Source organism: Pithys albifrons, chromosome 14 (genome assembly GCF_047495875.1).
Source record: "Pithys albifrons albifrons isolate INPA30051 chromosome 14, PitAlb_v1, whole genome shotgun sequence".
In the NCBI taxonomy this organism is placed as follows: Eukaryota; Metazoa; Chordata; class Aves; order Passeriformes; family Thamnophilidae; genus Pithys; species Pithys albifrons.
In genome coordinates, this window is record NC_092471.1 from 12,620,345 (window position 1) to 12,640,829 (window position 20,485).

Consider the following 20,485-nt stretch of genomic DNA (forward strand, 5'->3'; position numbering starts at 1 on the left):
GAGTTTTGCTGTTCACATCAGCAGCAATAGAATGCAGTTTTAATTTACTGGGACCTGATCTTGTGGTGTTGATCCTGAAACAAGCAAATAAAGAAGAGATAAACAGGGAAGTAAATTTATAGGAGACAGATTTGATCTTGGTGTGAAGATGGACTAACTCTGGGTGCTCTTTGTAGTAGTTAGCTACACATAATGCTGAGTGTGATGTGCTGTCTCTGCCTCTTGAGCTGAGGTTACTTGAGGACAGATGGGGAGTTTTTACTTTAAGTGGTAGTGTAATCAGACTCACTGCCTTTTCTGAGTGTGCTGAACTATCATCCAGTGTGTCTACATTAAAAACTCTTTTGCCGAGTTAAAATCAATTATTTGTTTTTGCTTTGGATGCTTTGCATTCTTGCTCACAGTTGGGTTGGTGTTATGTGAGAAGGGAGGGTTGTGGGTTCAAACTCATATACTCATGTAGTTGCAGACATACTTTACTGAAGAAGTAAAACAGTCCAAAACCTCAGATCAGAAGATGAAGACATTTTTCAAACCTCAAACAAAAGCAATAAATGGAAATAAGGATTAACTTTGTCAATTTTCACCCCTCCCACAATAAATTACAAAAATCTTGGCTTTTATCTTCGATGGATAACACAATAGGCACCAGAGCACACCAACATTACGCAAATACTTCATGTGTTATCAATTATTTTGGAAGGAGTCATCATCTGAATTGTGAAATGCTTTGACCTTTTTTAATGGAGGGTGTAGGAAGATGAGTGTTAGTTAGGCTGACACATTTTTTTCTCTTGTATTTTTGTAGGTATAATTCAATGTATTTTCAGTACAGGTCACTCCTCTTAGTACCCAGCCTCTCCTGCCTCTGGAGTCATGTGGAGCCAGAAAGGATCCCTGTTACATGAGAGTGGGATAGGAGTGAGGTGAGAAATAAGATTGTGCTGCTAAAAAGCATTTGGATGTTATGCAACCAAGAATATACATTCAGTGGGGATGCAGCTGTGCAAGCCTGACTGTTGGTGACTTTGTCTGCAACCAGCAGGAAGGCAAACACCCCTCACACAGTCAGAGGAGCAAAGCAGAGCAGGTACATGGCCAAAATGAATATGCAGGGTGTCAGGAAATAACAGAAATCAATCTCCTTAGGAATTTCCAGAGACATCCTGGATTTCAGATTTGATCCACTAATTGATTCAAAGTGATTTACTTTGAATGCTCATCTTTGCCAAGGCTGATACTCTCCATTTTACTTACACTGCTAGCCATGTGTGACTTAATGTTTTGCATTTTTTCTTGTTTCTGAAAGTCATCTCTTTTTAGTCATTAGCACAGATTGATTCCATCAACATTCCCCCAATTATTTAGAGCTTCAGAATATGTATTGCCCAGAAAGCAGGATGTCATGTACTGTTCTCTCAATGTTGTCAATGCTTGATTTCTTCTTTAATTGGTTTCCATGTAAGGATGGCAATGGCTTGATTTTCAAAATTAATCATGCCAGGTAGGTTAAAGCTGAATTAAATTGGGTATTTCCCAATCTGATTCTTCCACAGCTCAGTCCTCATTTCACAGCTGGGCACGTGGCTTTACCTTCTCTGAGGTGGCAGCAGCCAGACTGCAAACAAGGAACTGAAACCAAACATCTTGACCAAACATCACATATGCAAACCATCTTGTTTTATTATCAACTTCAGAGTTTATTAATTTATCAAACCAGGTCAAAGTGATACAACAAGTACATAAATAAGTACTGTAACAGACATACATCTCATGAAGAGAATGAAAAACAATGACACTGTGTATTTTGTTGTGATCAGAAACTGGAAAAACTCAACACTACATTTTACTAAATGATGCTTATGATTGTTTTTTGCTTTTCTTAAAAAGTATTTATTATAAAATAAATATACAATCTGGATTCCACCTGTCCTGTCACAAATACAAAAAGCAGGCTGCCTTGTTCATAAAAAAATTTACAAACACTGTACACTTTCCACTTAGTCTCTTTTCACCAGCTACCGCTACAAACAGACAAGGCCTGTTAGGTGAGAAATCAACTGCTGGTTTTCCCACCAGATCACTACTGTTCCTCAGAACCTCTTCCTAAAGATTTATAATAAAACTTTACACTTGTGCAGCACATTTCAACCCAGGAGATGCCACTGCAATGGGTGCTGCTGATGCCAAACTGCCTCTTCCACAAGTACATCGCAGTAACCTCTGGTGCAGTGAGGTCTTAGGACCTCAGTTTGGATATGCTACACCCCTGTCCAACACCAGGACAGGACTTATGGAAGCTACAGTCCTCATGGAAAGGTGGTGGGACAGTTCACTCAGCTCTCCTTTTAAAGAACAGTTATAGAGGACTTCTCATGGCCAGGTGTTCCTGCATTGCAGCTTGCTGTACTTTCAAATGGCCAGTATTCCCAAATCCTACCTGCTCTCCATCCAGGCCCAGGGACAGCAGGGTGGTCCTGAGATCACCCTGTATGTATTCTCCTAATTCCCTTGAGCCTTTCATTCACCTTCCTGTCTGTTCTCCTGATTTGCTCCTCTCCGTTGAGCAGCCCTGCATCCCACTCCTCCCAAGGCTCGGGGGCACAGGCTCATCCCGGGTTTCATGGAGATGTCGGTCCTGCAGCCTGCGGTGCTAAGAGAGGCTCCAGGGTCTGCTGCTCCAGCCAAGGGTCCCCTCGGGAAGGTGAAGCTCTGCCTGAACAGGCTTTTGGCATCCAGTACCAATCCCTGCCACACCTTCACCCCTTTAGGAATGGGGACACCATGGAGTGCTGTCACTGGCAGAAAGACAAACCTCAAAACCTGTGCTGTCACTGTTGATTTTACTCCCTGGGAAGCCCCAGCCCCGGCTCATGCCGTTTCCATAAAGCTTTGTTTCCTAGCATGTGTTTGCACAGCACTATTCCTGTCTGCCTGTGGAGTAGAAATTCAGAGCAAAAGCAGGCAGAGGCACTTGCATCTTGGGTTTTAATCCAAAATTGCAGCCATGGTGCAGTGCAGGGTTTTGGTGACTCTTCAGAGAAAACAGTTTTTAGATTATACTTAACAGTTATTCTGCAGAAGAGAGCTACCCCTCTCGAACACGCTGTAGACATGCCACACTAAATTTAACAGGTTCTCTCAGATTTGTTTTGCTTCACCACAGTTGTCCCAGAGCTGTTGTGCTCTAAAGGCCTGCTGGAGCTGTTTGGTGTTTGTCATGGCAGAGAGCTGTCCTTGAAGCATGAGAGTTGAGAGGTCACTCTCAGAAAAATGCAGAAGATTAGGTTTGTAACAAATCAGAACAAATAAATTAATCCCTGCCACAACTTAAGGAGTTATTAATTGTGAGGTTTAACGCTCTAGGTGTTTTGATAACACTGCAAGTGCTTCACTACCTTCTGCCCCATCACTGTAGAAGGCAGTCTGTCAGCCAAGCCCATGTGTTAATAGGGCCCAGAAGAATGAAGTTATTAGGGCCGTGATAGGGAGCTAACACTTGGCATTTTTCAGAGAAGTGGGTGGAGGAAACAGTGAAAACCACTTTAAAGCGAACATTTTCTCCAGCTGCTATGAAAATACAGTGATTGCCACTCACACCTGCTGTTCAGTTTATGGACTTTGCTTGCTCAACTACAAGACATCATCCCAAAGGCCAGGCTGCTTAGGAGTTTGTTCGTTTAAATCTGCTTTTTCTATTTCCAACACAAGTATTGTATCACTTGTATTTTTCCTCCACAACCAAAAGAAATCCATGAGTCATTTCAATAGCAGAAATGGTATAAATTTAGCACAGGAAATAATGCTCTCCATAGCTCCTGCACATTTATTAGGTGTTCTTCTTTTCATTAGTTTGAGTAACTGGCCAAATAGTAATAATAAAAATGTTCTGCTTTCTCTTTTTAACTTGTAAAGAAAGGCAAGTCTGGGAAAGCACAGTCTCCCTTTCTCCTGCCCCCACCACTAATACAGAGCCTCCTAGTCTTTTGGAGGAGGTATTTGAACAGTTGACACAGACCACTACACATAAAGCAGCAAATTTGCTGTGCATGATGTGAATAATTACTGCATTATAGTTTTGGGGTTTAGGGCAACTGTTGACTTAAGCAAAATAAGCCTGCAGTCCAGCTGCAGATCCAAGTTTTCTTGTGTTTTTCCCTCCTGTGCTGTCTCCCTTAACAGTGACCCTTTTCAGACTTTTCAAGGTACAAAACCTTTACCAAATCCTCGAGCTCAGTCCTGCACACTCTGCTTTCACACATTTGGCTGATCTGAGCTTCTCCCTCGCTAAATATTTTCCACTGGCCTGAAAACAAAAACACAGAGGAGACAGATACTTAGTAAAGGGCACAGGGGACTTTGAAGACATTTATAAGTACTCTGCAAACCAACTGATTCACAGTGGCCTAAGAGGGAATGTCCAGTCCTCCCATGAAAAATATTCAAAGTATCTTACAATCATGTAACATACTCCATGCAAAATAACTTTATTAAAAATAATAAAAAACGACCAGAATATTATTATTTTTTAATTAAATACTCCTGTAAGTTGGCTGTATTTATCCAACAGCTCATGACACTGGATACCCTGGCAAACCAAAGTATTCCAAAGTGGGAAGCAACACATCTTAAGTGTTTCAAGTGCTGTGAACTCTGCCCACCTGTGTGTAATACAAACTCTGTTGGATGGATACTAATATTTCTACACAATTTTGATAATGTTAAGGGAAATTCACACTGTCCTGTAACTAGAATACTACATTACAGATAACAATTACAAGCTCAGGAAGGCTGACAGCAAAAAAACAGGAGATTTTTTATATGAGAAGGTGTCTGCATCTCAATAGGCCTGTATTATTAAGAATATATTATTCCTGGGAAGAAGACTTCTTTAGTTAATTAGGAAAAAATTATAGAAAAAAATTACAAGTTTAATGCAAAAGAACTAGGAAGTAAAAATATCTCTATCTTACTTCAACTATGAAATCAGCTGAATTTGTAATTGTCAGCTACTACCAAAATCCCAAACTTGATGTACAAAAAAGAAATCAAATCAAGAGTGATAAAAGAAGTACATGTCCTTTTAAATACTCCATTTTAATAGTGAAGATATCGTTGCATGTGTATGGCCAACCTTCGCGAACGAAGGGGTGTGCCCTTCCAGCCTGCCCAGTGGATGTTTTAGGTGAGGCTCAGCGTGTGCAGAACTGACCCCACCGTTTAAGTCCCAAGGTCCATCTGCCACAGCTGAGTGAGCTTGGACAGTGACAGTGAAGTCCTCGGGACTGTCACAGCACCTGGTACTGACCGGGGCTGACCCTGCTGAGCATCTGAGATCTGATGGGATGGGATGGCAGGGAGGCTTTAACTGCCAGGGGACAGTCCCCACTGAGACTCGAACTCACGACCTTGTAATGGTGAGCACTCCGGACTCTGAAGATATTGTTAAGAACATGGGAAATGAATCTTCCAAATATAACATACATGTATGCAGAACTCCTTTAATAATATCTGAACTTTTTACCTTCCAAATGACTTTCTAAAGCACTGGGATAACTTGACATGTCACATAAACAAATCCAAATTGTGCTGCTGTGCTGACATCAGTCATATTTCAGATTTATGTCAGTATGGGCAGAAAACAGCCTATCTTGTATTTTATCAAAAATAGGAGACTAAGCATGGACATGAACTACTGTTATATCTATGTATATTTTAAATTGCTGTATTTTAATTATTTGAATCTAAACTTAAGAACTATTGTGACCATGTACTGGAGGCCAAGTTAGTACATCCAACTGACTATGTTCAGTAACACAATGTTTTTCACAGCTATGATTATATGGAAAGTAGAAACCTCAAGAGGTCAGAATTTTACTTACTAAGGGTTGTCCTTGTTATCAGCTTGAAGTAAGGAAGTTCTTCAAATTCTCTTTTGGACACTTTTTCAACATAGAAGTGACGCAGAATCCCTTCAGCAAAGAAATGAGAAATGCATGTTACTGGAAATGTACCTGTTATTCCAAACCTGGAGTGCTGCCCTGGTTTTCTGTAAAATTTTCAGCCTGTTCTTTTTTTTTATTGTTTCTCAACCTCCCTCTCATTTTTTGCTACTTTCCTGTAAGTCCTTCCACGGAATTGTGATTGCAGTGAGTTTGTGAGGGATGTGAGAATTAGCCAACTCTTTTCCAAAATAGCTGAATCCTTCCTTAAATATGAGTAAATGTAAGACTACAACTGAAGCCAAAAATCCCAGTGTCTTGGAGAAAACCACTCTAATTATGCAGTCAGATACCATTTAGCCTGTCATGAGCCAGCAGACAACATCATTGTCAAATCATTATGAGGCTTTGTGGCTTCTTGAACACACATGGTATGTGTGAACCACCCAATGCTCTTTGACTTCTGCTCCCATTTTGGCCTTGGCTTTCTGCACAATTTGAGAGTTTCCTATGAGGATGAAACGCTTTTTACTTAAAGTGGATTAAGCAGATTGGATTTTTAGGAGGCTGGAGGTAGTTTTTATTACACTGAAAGTTCACAATTTGCACTAGAGCTTGGGCTTCAGAATGCTTCTCTAATTTTTTCTAATTTTACCAGTTAGTCCAGTAAAAGATACTGTTTCCATCCTTAACACATTTTTCCCCATATTCTCAACCACCCTGGATGTAGCATCACTAAGGCAGACAGGGTAAACTTATTTCAATGCAAAGCTTTTTGGTCCACCCTAAGTAAGAGTCTCCAGGCACTTGGTCCACATCCATTTCTCTGCAATAAATTGCACAGAGCATTGTTGACAACCTGTTTGTCATTGTGCTTTTGCTCCCAATCAAGAGTAGGAGAACTACAGCTTCGTGTGTTTCTAATGGGTTTTGTACAGCAAAACTTGAGTATGTTGGAAGTGGCTGTAATAGTGATATCCTAAAGAGCCAAACCAGCAGTCTCAGAGTGTTTGGATTTGTAAACTGTCCTGGAATTTTAATGGCAGGCAGTAACACTCTTTAAGGAAAAAACTTTCTCAACTCACCTTTTCTAATTGTCCACACATGTATTTCTATTTGAGGTGGCTTTTCAATCTCTATTGCAATTTTCCTGATGGTTTCTCCTTCCTCTGTGAAAACGGATTCATAGACAGGAAATGTCTCTTTCCCACAGAAGTACTCTTTGTTGTCAAAGGTTTGGCTTGGCACATCCTCTGTTTATTAAAAAAAAAGGCCAAAACACACACTACAGCTGTAATCAAGTCCTCCAGAACTTACTTGACACCAATAGCCAAGCATGTCTAGTTTAAAAGTAGGATTTTCATTTGTATGGCCATCCCAGTTAAGCCCCAGACACTTCACCAGTGTTCTACTTTGCAGGTTCTGGTGGTCTGTCTGTGGTGGCAAGACAGTATTCACAGTTAGAATCCAGTCTCCTAAGGAAATGAGCTGTAAAACCATGTGGTCTGGGAGACTCCTCACAGTTTTCGAACCTGTTGACCTCTTTCCAAGAGTATTTGAAATAAGGATAGAAATCTCAGAGGTAATAAGTAAAGGAAAATTGGTGGTTGGTCAGAGTGAAGAGACACAAATGAATGCTTTGCTGGACAGGTAGAACCCACGAGGTTTGCATTTTGCAGCAGCCAGCTGGGCACTGCAAGCCTGGGCGAGCCACAGGGCACAGTATCTCTTGCCCACCCAGTAAAGTCATAGAGCATGAAAGTAAAAATTGTAATTATTCTGTTTGCAATTGGAAGTTGGACAAGAATGTAAGAGAGGTGATGCAACTCAGAGGCTCAGACTACTGTCTGTGGAAACACCTAATAATTAATACATCTCCACAGACAGACTGCAAGAAGAGATTTGGTTTTCTTTAAAATGGGCCCACAGAGTCTCAAAGAACAAGACAGTAACTTTCTTTTTGCCATTAGATTTTCTATTGAAGCCTGTCTTCCAGGTTTTGCTGGCTTCTTCCAATGAAAGCTGTGGATCTCTGGTTCACAAGTATCCAAAAGATCCACACCTCCTGCCTGCCTACTGCCACTGCATTGTGCTTTCTCCCCAGTTAGCAAGGCTAGCAAAAGATGGGAAGTGTGCCTACTATGGAGGTTTCTATATACTCATTTCCTCAGAGCATTTTCACCCAGTGCATCACCAACAAACATGAAAATGGGCCACACAGATTAGAAAAGAAGTTTAAAGGCACATAAAGGAACTAGACCCTCTTTTACCCATTATGTCATTTACAACATGGCCAGTAATTTGGCAGACCATCAGCAGATTCCTGTTAGCAGATTTTTCACTAGCTGTAGGCATTTACTTTAGTAATGTCTACAAAGTTTTATCATTAATGCAGCATAGACACAATGCTAAATCTGTGATAAGCTAGTATTTATTTTAAGGATTAAGTTACGTAACTGACACCAATCAGAGTTTTGAATCCTTCTGGTACATTTTAAAAAGCAGAAATGATGTTATCTCCAAACAGATTTCACAAGCTATAAAATGATTTGAAAGTTCTGTGGGCTCTGTGGTGGGGGAAGGATGGGAGTCTTATGACAGTAATGAACTTTCTGTATACATTTCTGTAATACTCTCTTTGGAAATGAGCGTCAGGAAGTCGTGCCAACAGCAGAGAGAAAGGCAGTGACTGATCAGAACACGCGTGCCAGGCAGCCTGGCCCTGTGTGAGGAGAGCAGTGAGGGCAGGGCTGGCCAGGCAGCTCTGCCTGTCCCACACCAGGACCCTGCACACACCTTGGACACAGGCACAGCTACTGCTGTTGTGACCGGAAGGCTTGAGCCAAGCCCCTTAACATGCACAGTGAAAAGGTGGTCTGTGATCAATGTTGTTTTACCTGGACAGACTTTACAGCATTTTCCTTCTACTTTCTGAGGGTATTTGCAGGGATATTGTTCTGGACAGTGAATTTTCTTACATTCTTGTTTGGTGATGTTGCAGGTGCACAACACACACTCTACGATGCCAAAGGCCCGGAGATTAGGATGCCAAGATTCACCATGGGAGTACGTTTTGCCATTTGAAACACAAACTACAAAAGAAAAGAAAAAGAAGAAAAAGTACAACTGGAAAAGGTATGTTCACTGGCCACCTCTCCATGAATATTGGTTTGATTCAAACACATTTTTTTAAGGCAGTGTCTCCATATGTCATCTGTTAGTGTCTCTGACCCATTTCTCTGCTTGTTAATTTTAACTTGGAGTTTCATTACTTAAAATCAGTCTGAGCCTGTGGTCACCCTTTCCTGAGCAGTTTTGCCTTGATTCCAACTCTGCTGACGCTGATGCCCATTCCTGTTTTGAGGAAACAGTGAAGGTGGTTGAGTCAAGTATCTGACTGGCTCCCCTGCGGTGCATTTCAGTTGTGCATCATTAACCAGCTCATAAAACTCACTCCTCCTTCCCCTCCTGATGTCAGTCCACACACAGGACACAGCCTGCTACAGTGGCTCTGGCTGCTAGAATTGCATTTGCAGATGACAGAATCATGTCATTTGCTACTGAGTCATCTGCACAGCTTCAGCCATAAGCTGAAGAGAGCCATGCTATCAGCAGCATGATTAGTGCCACCTGGGCCTTTTATTGCTTTTGCATGAGAGTTCTGCTACATAACACACAGAACAAACCAAGGGAATGTTGCAAAATGAAGTTTAATGTCCTCTGTGGCAATATATATGTCTATAGGTATATAGAGCCATTTGGCTTTTGGAATCACAAGAAAACATTAACATGAAAGGACGCATATGGGACTGAAATTTCATTCCAAGAGCATCTAAGAACCTCAGAATATTTATTCATCAGAGCCCCTGGGAGTCAGAGAAATACAGCTGACACAAGGAGAGTGGAAAAATCCATGCCTGGGAGAAGCCACTTTGGGTCACCCAGCAGTTGATGGGAATTATATCACTTTACACCATGTTTGCATTTGTCCTATAAACCCTACTTCTTTATTTTCAAATATTTTATAAACACAAAGAAAAATGCAAACTAATCCTAACAAGGTGAAATAAAGGGCATGGCCTGATTTCTAAAAGCAACTAAGTGAAGCTGGGATATGTTGTAAATATTTCCAATTCCTCTAATATGCCATCATTTTTATTAATGTTTTTCTTTGTAAAATATGTTCCAATTTTTCCTGTAACTTTCAAAAGCAATTTAATTTTTATCTCTAATCTGAAATTTGTATCTAACTGGTAACAGATGTAACCAACTGGTTTATACTTTACTGAGTTACTGAGATTTATGGGGAGTGTTTTTTGCAATGTATTGTCTTTCATGGGGTTCTGCTATCACTTGGTTTATAATTTGCTACTTTTTAACTCTTTCTTAAGATATGTTTTTATTTTAGAGGTAGGAAATAGTTTTGTTTCTCAAATAAAAGCCAAGTTTTACCTGTATACTAAAAACATGGGTGAAAAAGCTATATATGAGAAAACCGGTAAGTACTCAGCTGCTCAGCAGGGTTCTTATATGCTCAAATATTGTATTATAGCTATGTTTGCAGAGGGGTTTTTCCTCAGCCAGAGTTCCCCAGATCCTTTATGGTCATAAATACTTCATGAATTCTCCCTGACAGGGGAAGGGACAATACAGGACATTGTGTGGATACCTATTCTCTATGTTTTAAGGGTTGTTTAGCACAGAACAGTCAACTAATTAATCTGAGGGAGGAGATGAAGCTCTAGTAGAAGCCAAAGTACAGCAAATAATTCCTAGTGCCCTGATATCCTTTTTAGTGCCCTTCATGTTCAGAATGATAAACCTGTATCCACACAACTACACAGTGTTTCCATGTCAGGAGAGTTGTTGTGTGTTTATTTTCTAACTTGTTGAAATGCATCTCAAGGGACATGTGCATTAATTAATAGAACACTTGTTAATTGCACAGGAACAAAAGAAAACACATAGTCAGCATTCCTCTTTCCATCATGGGGATCTCTCAGACACTCTCCAGGCAGTGAGTGTCTGAAATTATACTGCATCCAGAACTGTGGTATTCATCTGTATGCTCTTTATCTGCTGAAACAAGTCAGTTAGAAACTACTTTGATGATGTCTTCATGTGTGAACTACATGTCAAAGACATTGCACTGCATGGAGATTCCTGCTCCTAGATTCAGCATAAAACACTGGCATGATCTGAATGTTTTTTCATGCTTGTTCAGGTGGATAATAAAGATCCTATAGCCAACATTCCTTCTGTTAGTTAATACCTTAAAAGATTAGTTGGCCCTAATACAAGGGCTTTTAACTCTTTGTGGGTAGTTTCTAAGTTCATACTGACTGGTATTTGTGGATAGATGCTCTTTTAAGCATGTGTTTTTACAGTTATTTCTTTTATGTCTTCTTAGGCCCGTTCCTGCAGACCTGTTCTTGAGGTACACCCATTGTTGGAACTGAGTAGCCCACCCTTTTTATTGTACAAAACCTGCTGTCCCACTAACTGGTGAATTGGTATTTTCCCTTTATTTCTGTCCTTCCTGTAGTGCATGAGGAAAATGGCTTGAATATGGTTTGCCATATGGGCACAAAACCCAGCTGCCCACATAATAAAGTATTTCCTATTATATTAGCAGAAGGCACTAAAGGATTCTTAAGGTGAGATTTAACCTTGGTTAAATTTGCCTCTTTACAGCTCAGGCATCCAGGACAGGCTAATTGTCTATTCTGCCTCTTATATTAGTCACAGGGGAGGAAAAGCATCCCTTCTGTCCCACTGTCTCAGGCAACTGGTTTAAGGTGGGGAAGACATGATACTGTCTTTCATAAAGATTTGCTAAGCCTTGGAAGCAGAAAACCTCCTGATACTGTAGCAAAATCTTATGGTCTGAGATTTGTGGAGCAGTTTAAATATAAGCTGTTTACAGCCAGTAAAGTTACAAAAATAGGAGAGAGTGTAAAGAAAATACCATGAGCAATTTCCTATGGGACAAGAGTGTGTGAACAAGCTGCTGAATCTAAAGGAATTGTGGTGTCCTCTGTAGCACAAAGCACTCACCTGCCTGGTAACCATTCCATGAGTTCTCAGAATTGTGTAGCACAACCTCACAAAGCAACTCAGAGAACAACATGGTTGTGTGGTGCCTTTGCAGAGTGAAATGCACTGTTGTACGTGTAGGCAGGATCAATCCCAGTGAAGAGTGAATGTGGTATCCTTAATGGCTTACTGCTTTCTGTCTCCGATTTACATTGGATCTCTTGAAACCAGTGTCAATTTCCAAAATTCTACTGTGCATTTTGAGACTTTTTGAGCTATAGGTGATTGATTCCTGACTCAGAGTAATACTGTAAGAAGTGCTTGTCTTTACCTCGTCCATGCTTATGCTTGTTGTTGATGACGATTTGTACTATTGTTCCTGAGGCTTGCTGGGGGTCTGGCAGGACTCCGCGGTTACTCCTGGCATTGGGAAAGCGTGGAATGTTGACTACCTGCCTTGCAGAGCTGGGTGACAGGTCATAGTGGGAGCGATGGTACGAATGTCTCTGTTTGGGGACAGAAAGAGAGCAGGAAAGTGAATATCTCATTCCAATGAACATGGGGAAGAGGCAGTACCAAGAGCTTCCCACTGGCAACCAGAGTGTGGCTGCTCTCCTCAGAAATCATCAACCACACGCAGCTGTAACTCATCTCCCCAGCCTGTGTATGTCAGTGCAGTGTCTTTATCTAAGCTGGTCATCTGAACTCTGTAATTGCCAATGGACAGAGAGGCCATTTGAGAACCTGACCTGGTCTGGCTCTCTATAGCACGAGGAGATGAGCTACAACACAAACGTGCCTATTATGTTCCATTTATTAAAAATGGTGTTAGGATGTAGATATCTACTTTACTGATTTCTACTCTAAAAACAGATGAGAAGAATTTTAAGCCTGTCCAGTTTTCCTCATCAGAATTGCTTTCTACTGGGGCTCGGTAGAGCACACCCAGAGCGATGTCCAGCTTCTTTGCTTGCAGCTTGACACTCTCAAGCAAGGCTCAAGTTAGCCTTGCACAGACTGAGCAGAGCCTTACTAGAATTTGTTTTACAGACTGGGCAGTCTCATTTCATTTGCAAAGGAAAGCAGCAGCAGCAGCAGCAGCAGTAGTAGTAGTAGTAATAGTAGTAATAGTAGTGGTAGTAATAGTAGTAGTGTACAGCATGTTTTCTAGAGCAAAAACACTGTTTCGGAGAATCATTCCCCAAAATGGTCATGGACCTGAAGGAATAGTGTATGTTACAGCACTCATTTTATATAAGATATGATTCTTCCCACTCATTTAAAGACCTGTTCCCATATTTAGGTAGTGCACCTAATGCTTAAAAGTTCTAATTCTCTTCAAATGCTCTTATGATAATTATCTCTTGAGGAGTAAGTTGTGAATGGATACTCTCTAGCCCCAGAGATAGAGAAGCCTCTAAACACATATATGTGTATGTAACTGGAAGGCAAGTTTTTGCAATTACTATTTTAAAACAATGTTTGCGTAGCAAACAAAATGCTGTTGAATTTTATTCTTATAGAGCAAATGCAACAAAGACCAAATCCAAAGTCCACAGGGAGTTTATAATTCAGCATTATTCATGAATTCAGACTGAGTGGAAAAAACCTGTTTGGGGCTAGATTCACAAAACCCAGGATGAAGCAATAGGTATTCAGACCTGTTATCATCCTTTTCTCTTTTTCCCCCAATGTACTGTCATGCACAGCACAGCAATAAAATGTGTCTTTGAATTGTAGGTCCCACTTACAGCTTCCCTGTTGGCTGGCTGCCGGAAGATATCTCCATCAGAATGTTCCCATGATAATTCTCCATCTCCTGTACAGAAGCAGAGCAGTGTCAGTTAGAGCAGTACTGTGAAACACTTTGGGAGACATGTAGGGGGAAAGTCTCATCCAGCCTTACAGATATATTTAGGAACTAGTCAGTGGCAGAGGAATGAATATGAAAATCAGCAAACTTTAATATATTAATATATTTGGCCATGCAGGGAACAGAAAGTGACTCACAGTTTCCTCCCCATGAGCTGTGCTAGATCTTGATGCAAACATTTTATTTAGGTTTGCATTTCCTAAGAATCACAGAGGAGCGATAAAACAGCTTATGCCATATTGCAAAGAAAAAAGTCAATTATGAGATAATCATTTTAATATTTTTAAACAAGAGTAGTAGACAGGAGAAGACATTAAAAAGTCCTGCACTAGTGGAGACAGTGGGTCACCTCTACTGCGTAATCGGATTTAATGTCACCTCTCACATGGAAATGCTAATGAACTCGTTCCTCATTAGTGACTGGCTGAAGTGATGGATTTCTCCAGCATAAGGCTAGTTTACTGCATAGCTATGTCTGATAGTCTGTACTTTGAAAGTCAAATTGATTTTTGTAACTGAAAGAGGCTGGTTTCAAACACAGCTCAAATAACTATCTGGGAAGAGAAATCAGATCATTAACTCGGATTTACTTTAATTAATGTCAAAGTATTACATTTGAAACAGTGTATCACTGTAATTCACCCTGGGAAGCCAGGACTATCAGGCTGCCTGACTGAGATCAGAAAGCTTGATCAGCAGTTTGCCTGGCAAAATGTTTGAAGATTTGTAAAGATACTGGGGAGTAACATGGCAAAGGAGTGAAGAATGGGGTCAAAGGAGCACTGCACAGAGATCCCCGTGCTCGTTGTGACTGAGCTGACGTCTTTGTGCCGCACACAGCATTGCCCTCCCGAGAGATTAGCTCAGGTCCCACCCGGTGCCACACGGACCTTAATTACCCCTGCACCTCCACAGGGTAAGGAGCTTTGACAGCTGCTGCTCTGACGTGGCTACAACACAGCTTCTGCCAGGCCCTCACTCCCTCAAACCCCATGGTGCTCTCTCTGCATCGTGCTGCATGATCAACACTGGTGCACTCTGAAGTGCCTTCTGGCTGCCTCAGCCCTTCCCTGCTCAGAGCCTTTGGTCCCGTGTGTGTTCTCGGTCAGCTCCTCAGGTCAGGGACTGCAGGGCTGTGCTAGTTTGTTTCACAACTCTGGCACCATAGCAATAGCACTGAGAATACAGTTGCATAAAGATGCAAGAAGGAGAGTTTTTCGAAGCATCCTGGCATCACTGGTATCAAGAGTGGCACTTCTGAAAACCATAGGTACCTTTAGGTGCTCATCTGCATCTCTGAGAACAGGCCATGGATGCTTAGATACCTTAGAAGTGGTGATTTAAATGCCACAATACTAAGACAAAATACATTTAGAAATTTTCAGACATTTTGATGGGCTTCTAGACAGACATTTAGGTTTATGCATTCCGAAAGGCTGGGAAGGCCCCTAGAATCAAGTTCTCTGTGTGCACAAGATCTAACAATTGCTAGTGAACTACTGAAGTCACCTGATTATAGAGTGACACCTAATTTAAAGTGGAGTAATTGCCTTTGCCTCTTAATTGAAATTCTCATGTCTTGCACAACTTGAGCAGGTCTGGTAACCTGTCAGACAGAAGCTCATCCTTTATTACAAAGCTTTTCTACCCAGAGCAATGGCAGCTACTTCAATACCTCATTTGAAGCCTTGATTTACCTCATTATGGGGATGCAAGTTTTTCATCAGTGCATTCTCTCCTTGTTTTAATTTAGGAAAACAAAGGTAGTCATGTTACCCTTCTGGCACTCACAGTTTAATTTCCCAACATGCACTGGATTGTAATTACACAGGGAAACTCGCAGATAGTGTCCTGGGTGATTGTGCTGGTGCACAAACATGGCCCTGACAGGGAAAGGAGTAAATTCAAAGCCTGTCCTTCTGTGGTTGTACTTGAACTTACCTCTGCAAACTGGACAGCAGGACTCTGGAACAGAAACTGGGAACGAGCAAGTTAATTTGGGACAGGTCTTCAAACCACAGTACACATTTCCTTCCTGACAGTAAAACACAAGGGAATTTAAAAGAGTCAGTGATTTTTCTATATTTTTTGTGGACATGCTTAAATCTGTGTTTACATAAATGTCACTCTATGCAAAAGCAGAATATTAGACCTATGAAAAGTCTGACAGTCTGTTCAGTACTTGGACTGTTAAATTCTTAGTTAATGATGAATATTATGATGATTTGATGATAAGAGAGACAGAGTTGCCAATAGTTGATACTGAAGAGCTGGTGGGATTGATAGGGGTGTTTTGGTTCAGACACTGGCTCTGAAGAGTCACTGGGTGAGTGCTCAAATATACTAGTTTTGAATTGGTGACATCTCAGGAATGGCTCTGTGGCCCAGTGCCAGTTCAGAGCTGTCCACTTAGAGCCTTGGGACCCTTTGGTTATCAGCTCAGTCCAAATGAAATCAGTCATTGGCTTAGTGCTGCATTTTCCAGTCAGGTTGAAGTGAAATATTTTATCTATGCCAAGTAGCAATATTTTACTTGCTGCCTGTGCACTGTAAGCTCAGTTAGAGCAGTTGTTTTACAGGGTATGCTTTGGGCACTGTGTTGAAGAGGCCACCTGGCATTTACCACATGCTGCACCCTGGCTTTGAGCACTCTCATGAGTTTCAGCATTAATTTTCAATTCCCAGCCTTTGCTATGTATTCCTTATATTTCAGTGTGATGTCTTCTAGAAAGGAGAACTGGAGCACAGACAGAGCAGGGCTCTCTCAAATCGTGTTACTTACTGAGCAGCTGCACTGGGCACACTGGTTCGCTTGCCTGTTCTGGAAAAGCCCCTCAGCCACAAACATCTCTCCATGATGGTAGGTGGTGCCATTGTATTCACAGGATTTCCCAGTGATTTTGCTGCTTACTGAGAAAAGGGAATCCTCTGGAAGCAATGGGAAAATAACACTTCATGCAAATGTTCTTGATAACTCACAATATCATAAATACAGGGGAGGAAAAGCTTTCCTTCTCCCTCATTTCTCTTTATTACGGAAGGACAAGTTTTGTCATCCTACAAAATATGAGTGATATTCTTATGCTTCTATCTTGCTGAATTTTAGTAATTCACACTTGTAGTTGACAGACCCAGTCAATCTTAGAATGCTGATGATCAGCTGCAATGGCAGCACTAATGGCCCTGTCTCAGTCTGCAGTATATTCTCGTTCTGCAGCATTTGGTACAGGTGGATGTAGTTGTGTGCCCACTTGTTACATTTTCATGGCTCTTTCATGCTTTAATGTAGAAGGCATTAGGTGCTGTATGCACACAGAATCCCACCATCAACAGCACAGTCCTGGCATGGTTTCCCTTCTTAGTACTGGTATCCTTTTATTTTAATGACGTGTAGTGTTGTAGCCCATAGAAGACTTAACTTAGAGGAGGTTAGCACGCTGTGCACAGGGCATGCATGATTCCATGCATGATCCCATGTCATCCATAGGCACAAACCTTCTGGCAGAGGAGCCATACTGATGATGCAACTGTGTCAAGAGAGAGCTAGGTACTAAGCAAGTGTTTTTTCCTAATGGCCTTCACTATTCATTAATGCTGTTGTTTTCAAAATGGGCAAAACTTGTCAAAGGCAGATGCCAAAAGCCACCCTAAAGCTGATTTTCCTCTGACATGCATTATAATGTCAGACGTGCAAATCAGAGCACTTTGTTTGCAGAACTCATTGCATGTGATGAAGTGCACAAGATGGCAGTGTTAATTCAACCCTGAAACCTCCTGTTTCAACTTGGTATCATATTGAGTTCTGCACCACATGGGTTAAATATTCTTCAAGATATAAAGCTACCCACACCTATGCTAAAACATCCCCTAGATTGTTTAACTATTAACAGTTGATAAATGGTGCAAAGGGATTACGCTTTACCTATGAAATGTAAGTCAGCTGATACCACATGGGCAGTGAGCCTGGCCCTACACATTTACATTCACATGAATTTAGCATCTCAGCATGGGAAAAGAAATTTCAAACAAGAGCTCTGTGGAAGTAACAGTGAAATGTTTGTTTTCTGGAGCCTGAATCACTGCAAATTTCTAGGAATGCGGCTGAAATTTCATTCAGTGGGTTTGGGCTTTCATGTAAAAGAAACCTGACCTAAAAATTCAGGTTTTGCCATAGCTCTTTTCATTACCTATCAGATAAACCTGGAGAGATCTTTTTGTGAAACTATGACCCCACAGAATGCCCATTTTTCGGCTGGAAGCTGAAGTGAAAGAGCAGTTTTCTGCTGGCATGCACTGGCATTTAACACTGACATTCAGTTTTCCATGAAACCATGTACCTAGTTGCATTGGTCCATCAAATGTTAATAATATTTTGAATGGTAAATGTCAAATCTGGCTGTGGAACATACATGTACTACAGTGCCTGAGAGTCCATTGGGTCAGCCAAGTCCATTCTGCAGGAGACTGGCAGAAATCAGCCAGTTAAGTTCCTTCCTTACATTTCATTGCCTGACACACGTGGTATTTGCACTTCCTCCTTTGAAGCATCAGATACATCATTATTTCAGTGCAATCAAGGGTGTCTAATGACCTTTCCAAAATCATATAAAGCATACAGAGCTCTGACAACACCTGTGCTTGGCATAGAAATGCAGTGCTTTCGACACTTTCTCTATGGTTTGGTAGTAATGAACATTCTGGAAGGACAAGATGTGTGCTCTGATTAAGATACATCCTTTGGAAGTCATCAGCAAAAGATTCAAGTGACAATTCAGCTACCATTTAGGCACAAACATTGGAAAACACTGATAGAGAAGCACTTCTCAGGACTGTGCTACCTCCCAAAACTTGTATCTCCATAGTTTCTTGGGCTTTCCAAGAGTCACCTCATGGAAAGCAGAAGGAGAGACTGAGAAATCTTTAGTTATTTTGTTTCCCCTTGGACAACTGGAAGAGCAGTTGAACTGGAAAGAAATGAAAATGGAAGGAGAAATGAAAGGAGAATACAGATGGTTCTTGACTGGACCCGAAGCCTCTGCAGGATGCTGCTGTGCCCCTGTGGGATGCCTGTCCAAAAGCAGTGTCTGGCTTGTGGTCTGACATTTGCAAAGGCCAACACCTGAGTGAGTCATCGTGACTCTTCTGGGTATTGGATGAAGGGAGTAAATCTTACTGCAGATTTACCTTGGTATCAGCAACATCAGTCAGTTCAGCATGAAATCATCCAATGCCTTTAAACTGTCTTCTAAATAAAGGAGGAGGATGGTGAAGCTTCCCTTGTTTGGGAAATGATGGTAGAGAATTGCACTAGGTAGTTGTTTTCATCTGTATTTCTGTTAAGCTGATCACAGGAGTTAGGCCTATAGCAGCTAAATCATAGCATGCAGCTCAAAGCACAAATGCAACTGTCTATCTTTGGAATATGGGGTGAAATTCTATTGCTGTTTTGAATCACAGGATTATAGGATCATTAGGGTTGGAAAAGATCCCTAAGATCAAGTCCTGCCATCAACCCAGCACCACCACCATGTTCACAATTAAACCACGTCCTCAAGTGCCATATCCACATGTTTTTGAACACTTCCAGGGATGGTGACTTCATTGCTTCTCTGGGCAGTATGTTCCAATTCTTCACAACCCTGCCTGTGAGAACATTTTACTTAATATTTAATGTAAACTCCTCCGGCACATCTTGAGGGCGTTTCCTCTCACCCCGTCCCTTGTTACCCAGGAGGAGAGACTGACACCCACCTCACTACAACCTCCCTTCAGGAGCTGAAGTCTTATTTGATGAAATAATTGTGAGACAAGTCAAGTTTCAATTACAGGGAATAAGAGCATGGCTGACGTCCTACACTGCACATACCTGTCCATATGATCATCTATTAGCACATTACGTGACTGGACATATTTCAGTGCATAGAATAAGGTTTAGAAGAAGTTTTTAGATCAAGACCAAATTATTGTTATTACAAAAAATATATACATGGTCACATAATGGAGACAGCACATTGGAGAGCACAACTGATCGTCTCCAAACATGGGATCTGCCTGAAACTGCAAGGAGGATTTGTTTATATTCTGTGTCTAAATATAACTTGTGTCTGGTGCAGGTTCTCTCTAACTTTGCTAGTGTGTGACTGACTTTATTCAACTAGGACTTGCCTTGGGTTTTTTTCTAGTGGTTTTTAAATCATGGCTAATTAGAGGAGTTCAGACTCCCCCACGATATCATATTCTTCTGTAGAATGTGAAATTAGAGTCATTATGGATTGTTTTAGTAAGTGCCACATATTAGCTTTAAAAAATTGTGTAATTAATATTGGTATCAGCATGCATGATTCTGTGCCTTAGTTAAGACAGGTTAGAATTAATTAACTGCAAATATACTGCATTGCTCAAAGCTCTATTTGTAAACCTTGCTTCCTAATCAGGATTGTTCCCAAAGCTTTATCTGGCATTTTAATGGTGCTGACTAACATTGCTTTAATTAGCTGCCTCTGTAAAGTACCAGGCAAACCATCTGTGTGAATCCTTTTAATTAACTGGGTTCGATCACAGCTTTTTTTCTGGCATTCTTAGCCTGTCAGTGAAAGCAACATACAATATATAGGGTAAAGATGTTCAAGCATCA

General features: G+C 41.1%; 1 protein-coding gene across 1 annotated transcript in view; it reads right to left on the reverse strand.

Annotated features, from left to right (window-relative positions):
* Positions 1-1,691: 1,691 nt before the first annotated feature.
* Positions 1,692-20,485, reverse strand: part of CHRDL1 (chordin like 1) — a 40,580-nt gene continuing 21,786 nt past the window's right edge. Inside the window, exons 5-12 of the mRNA XM_071569206.1 lie at positions 16,634-16,779; positions 15,793-15,886; positions 13,730-13,797; positions 12,310-12,484; positions 8,840-9,034; positions 7,028-7,195; positions 5,883-5,972; positions 1,692-4,306 (exon numbers count right to left, since the gene is read on the reverse strand). Of these exons, the coding sequence (XP_071425307.1) occupies positions 4,176-4,306; positions 5,883-5,972; positions 7,028-7,195; positions 8,840-9,034; positions 12,310-12,484; positions 13,730-13,797; positions 15,793-15,886; positions 16,634-16,779 (1,067 nt within the window). The 3' untranslated portion in view covers positions 1,692-4,175. The remainder of the gene's footprint in view (positions 4,307-5,882; positions 5,973-7,027; positions 7,196-8,839; positions 9,035-12,309; positions 12,485-13,729; positions 13,798-15,792; positions 15,887-16,633; positions 16,780-20,485) is intronic.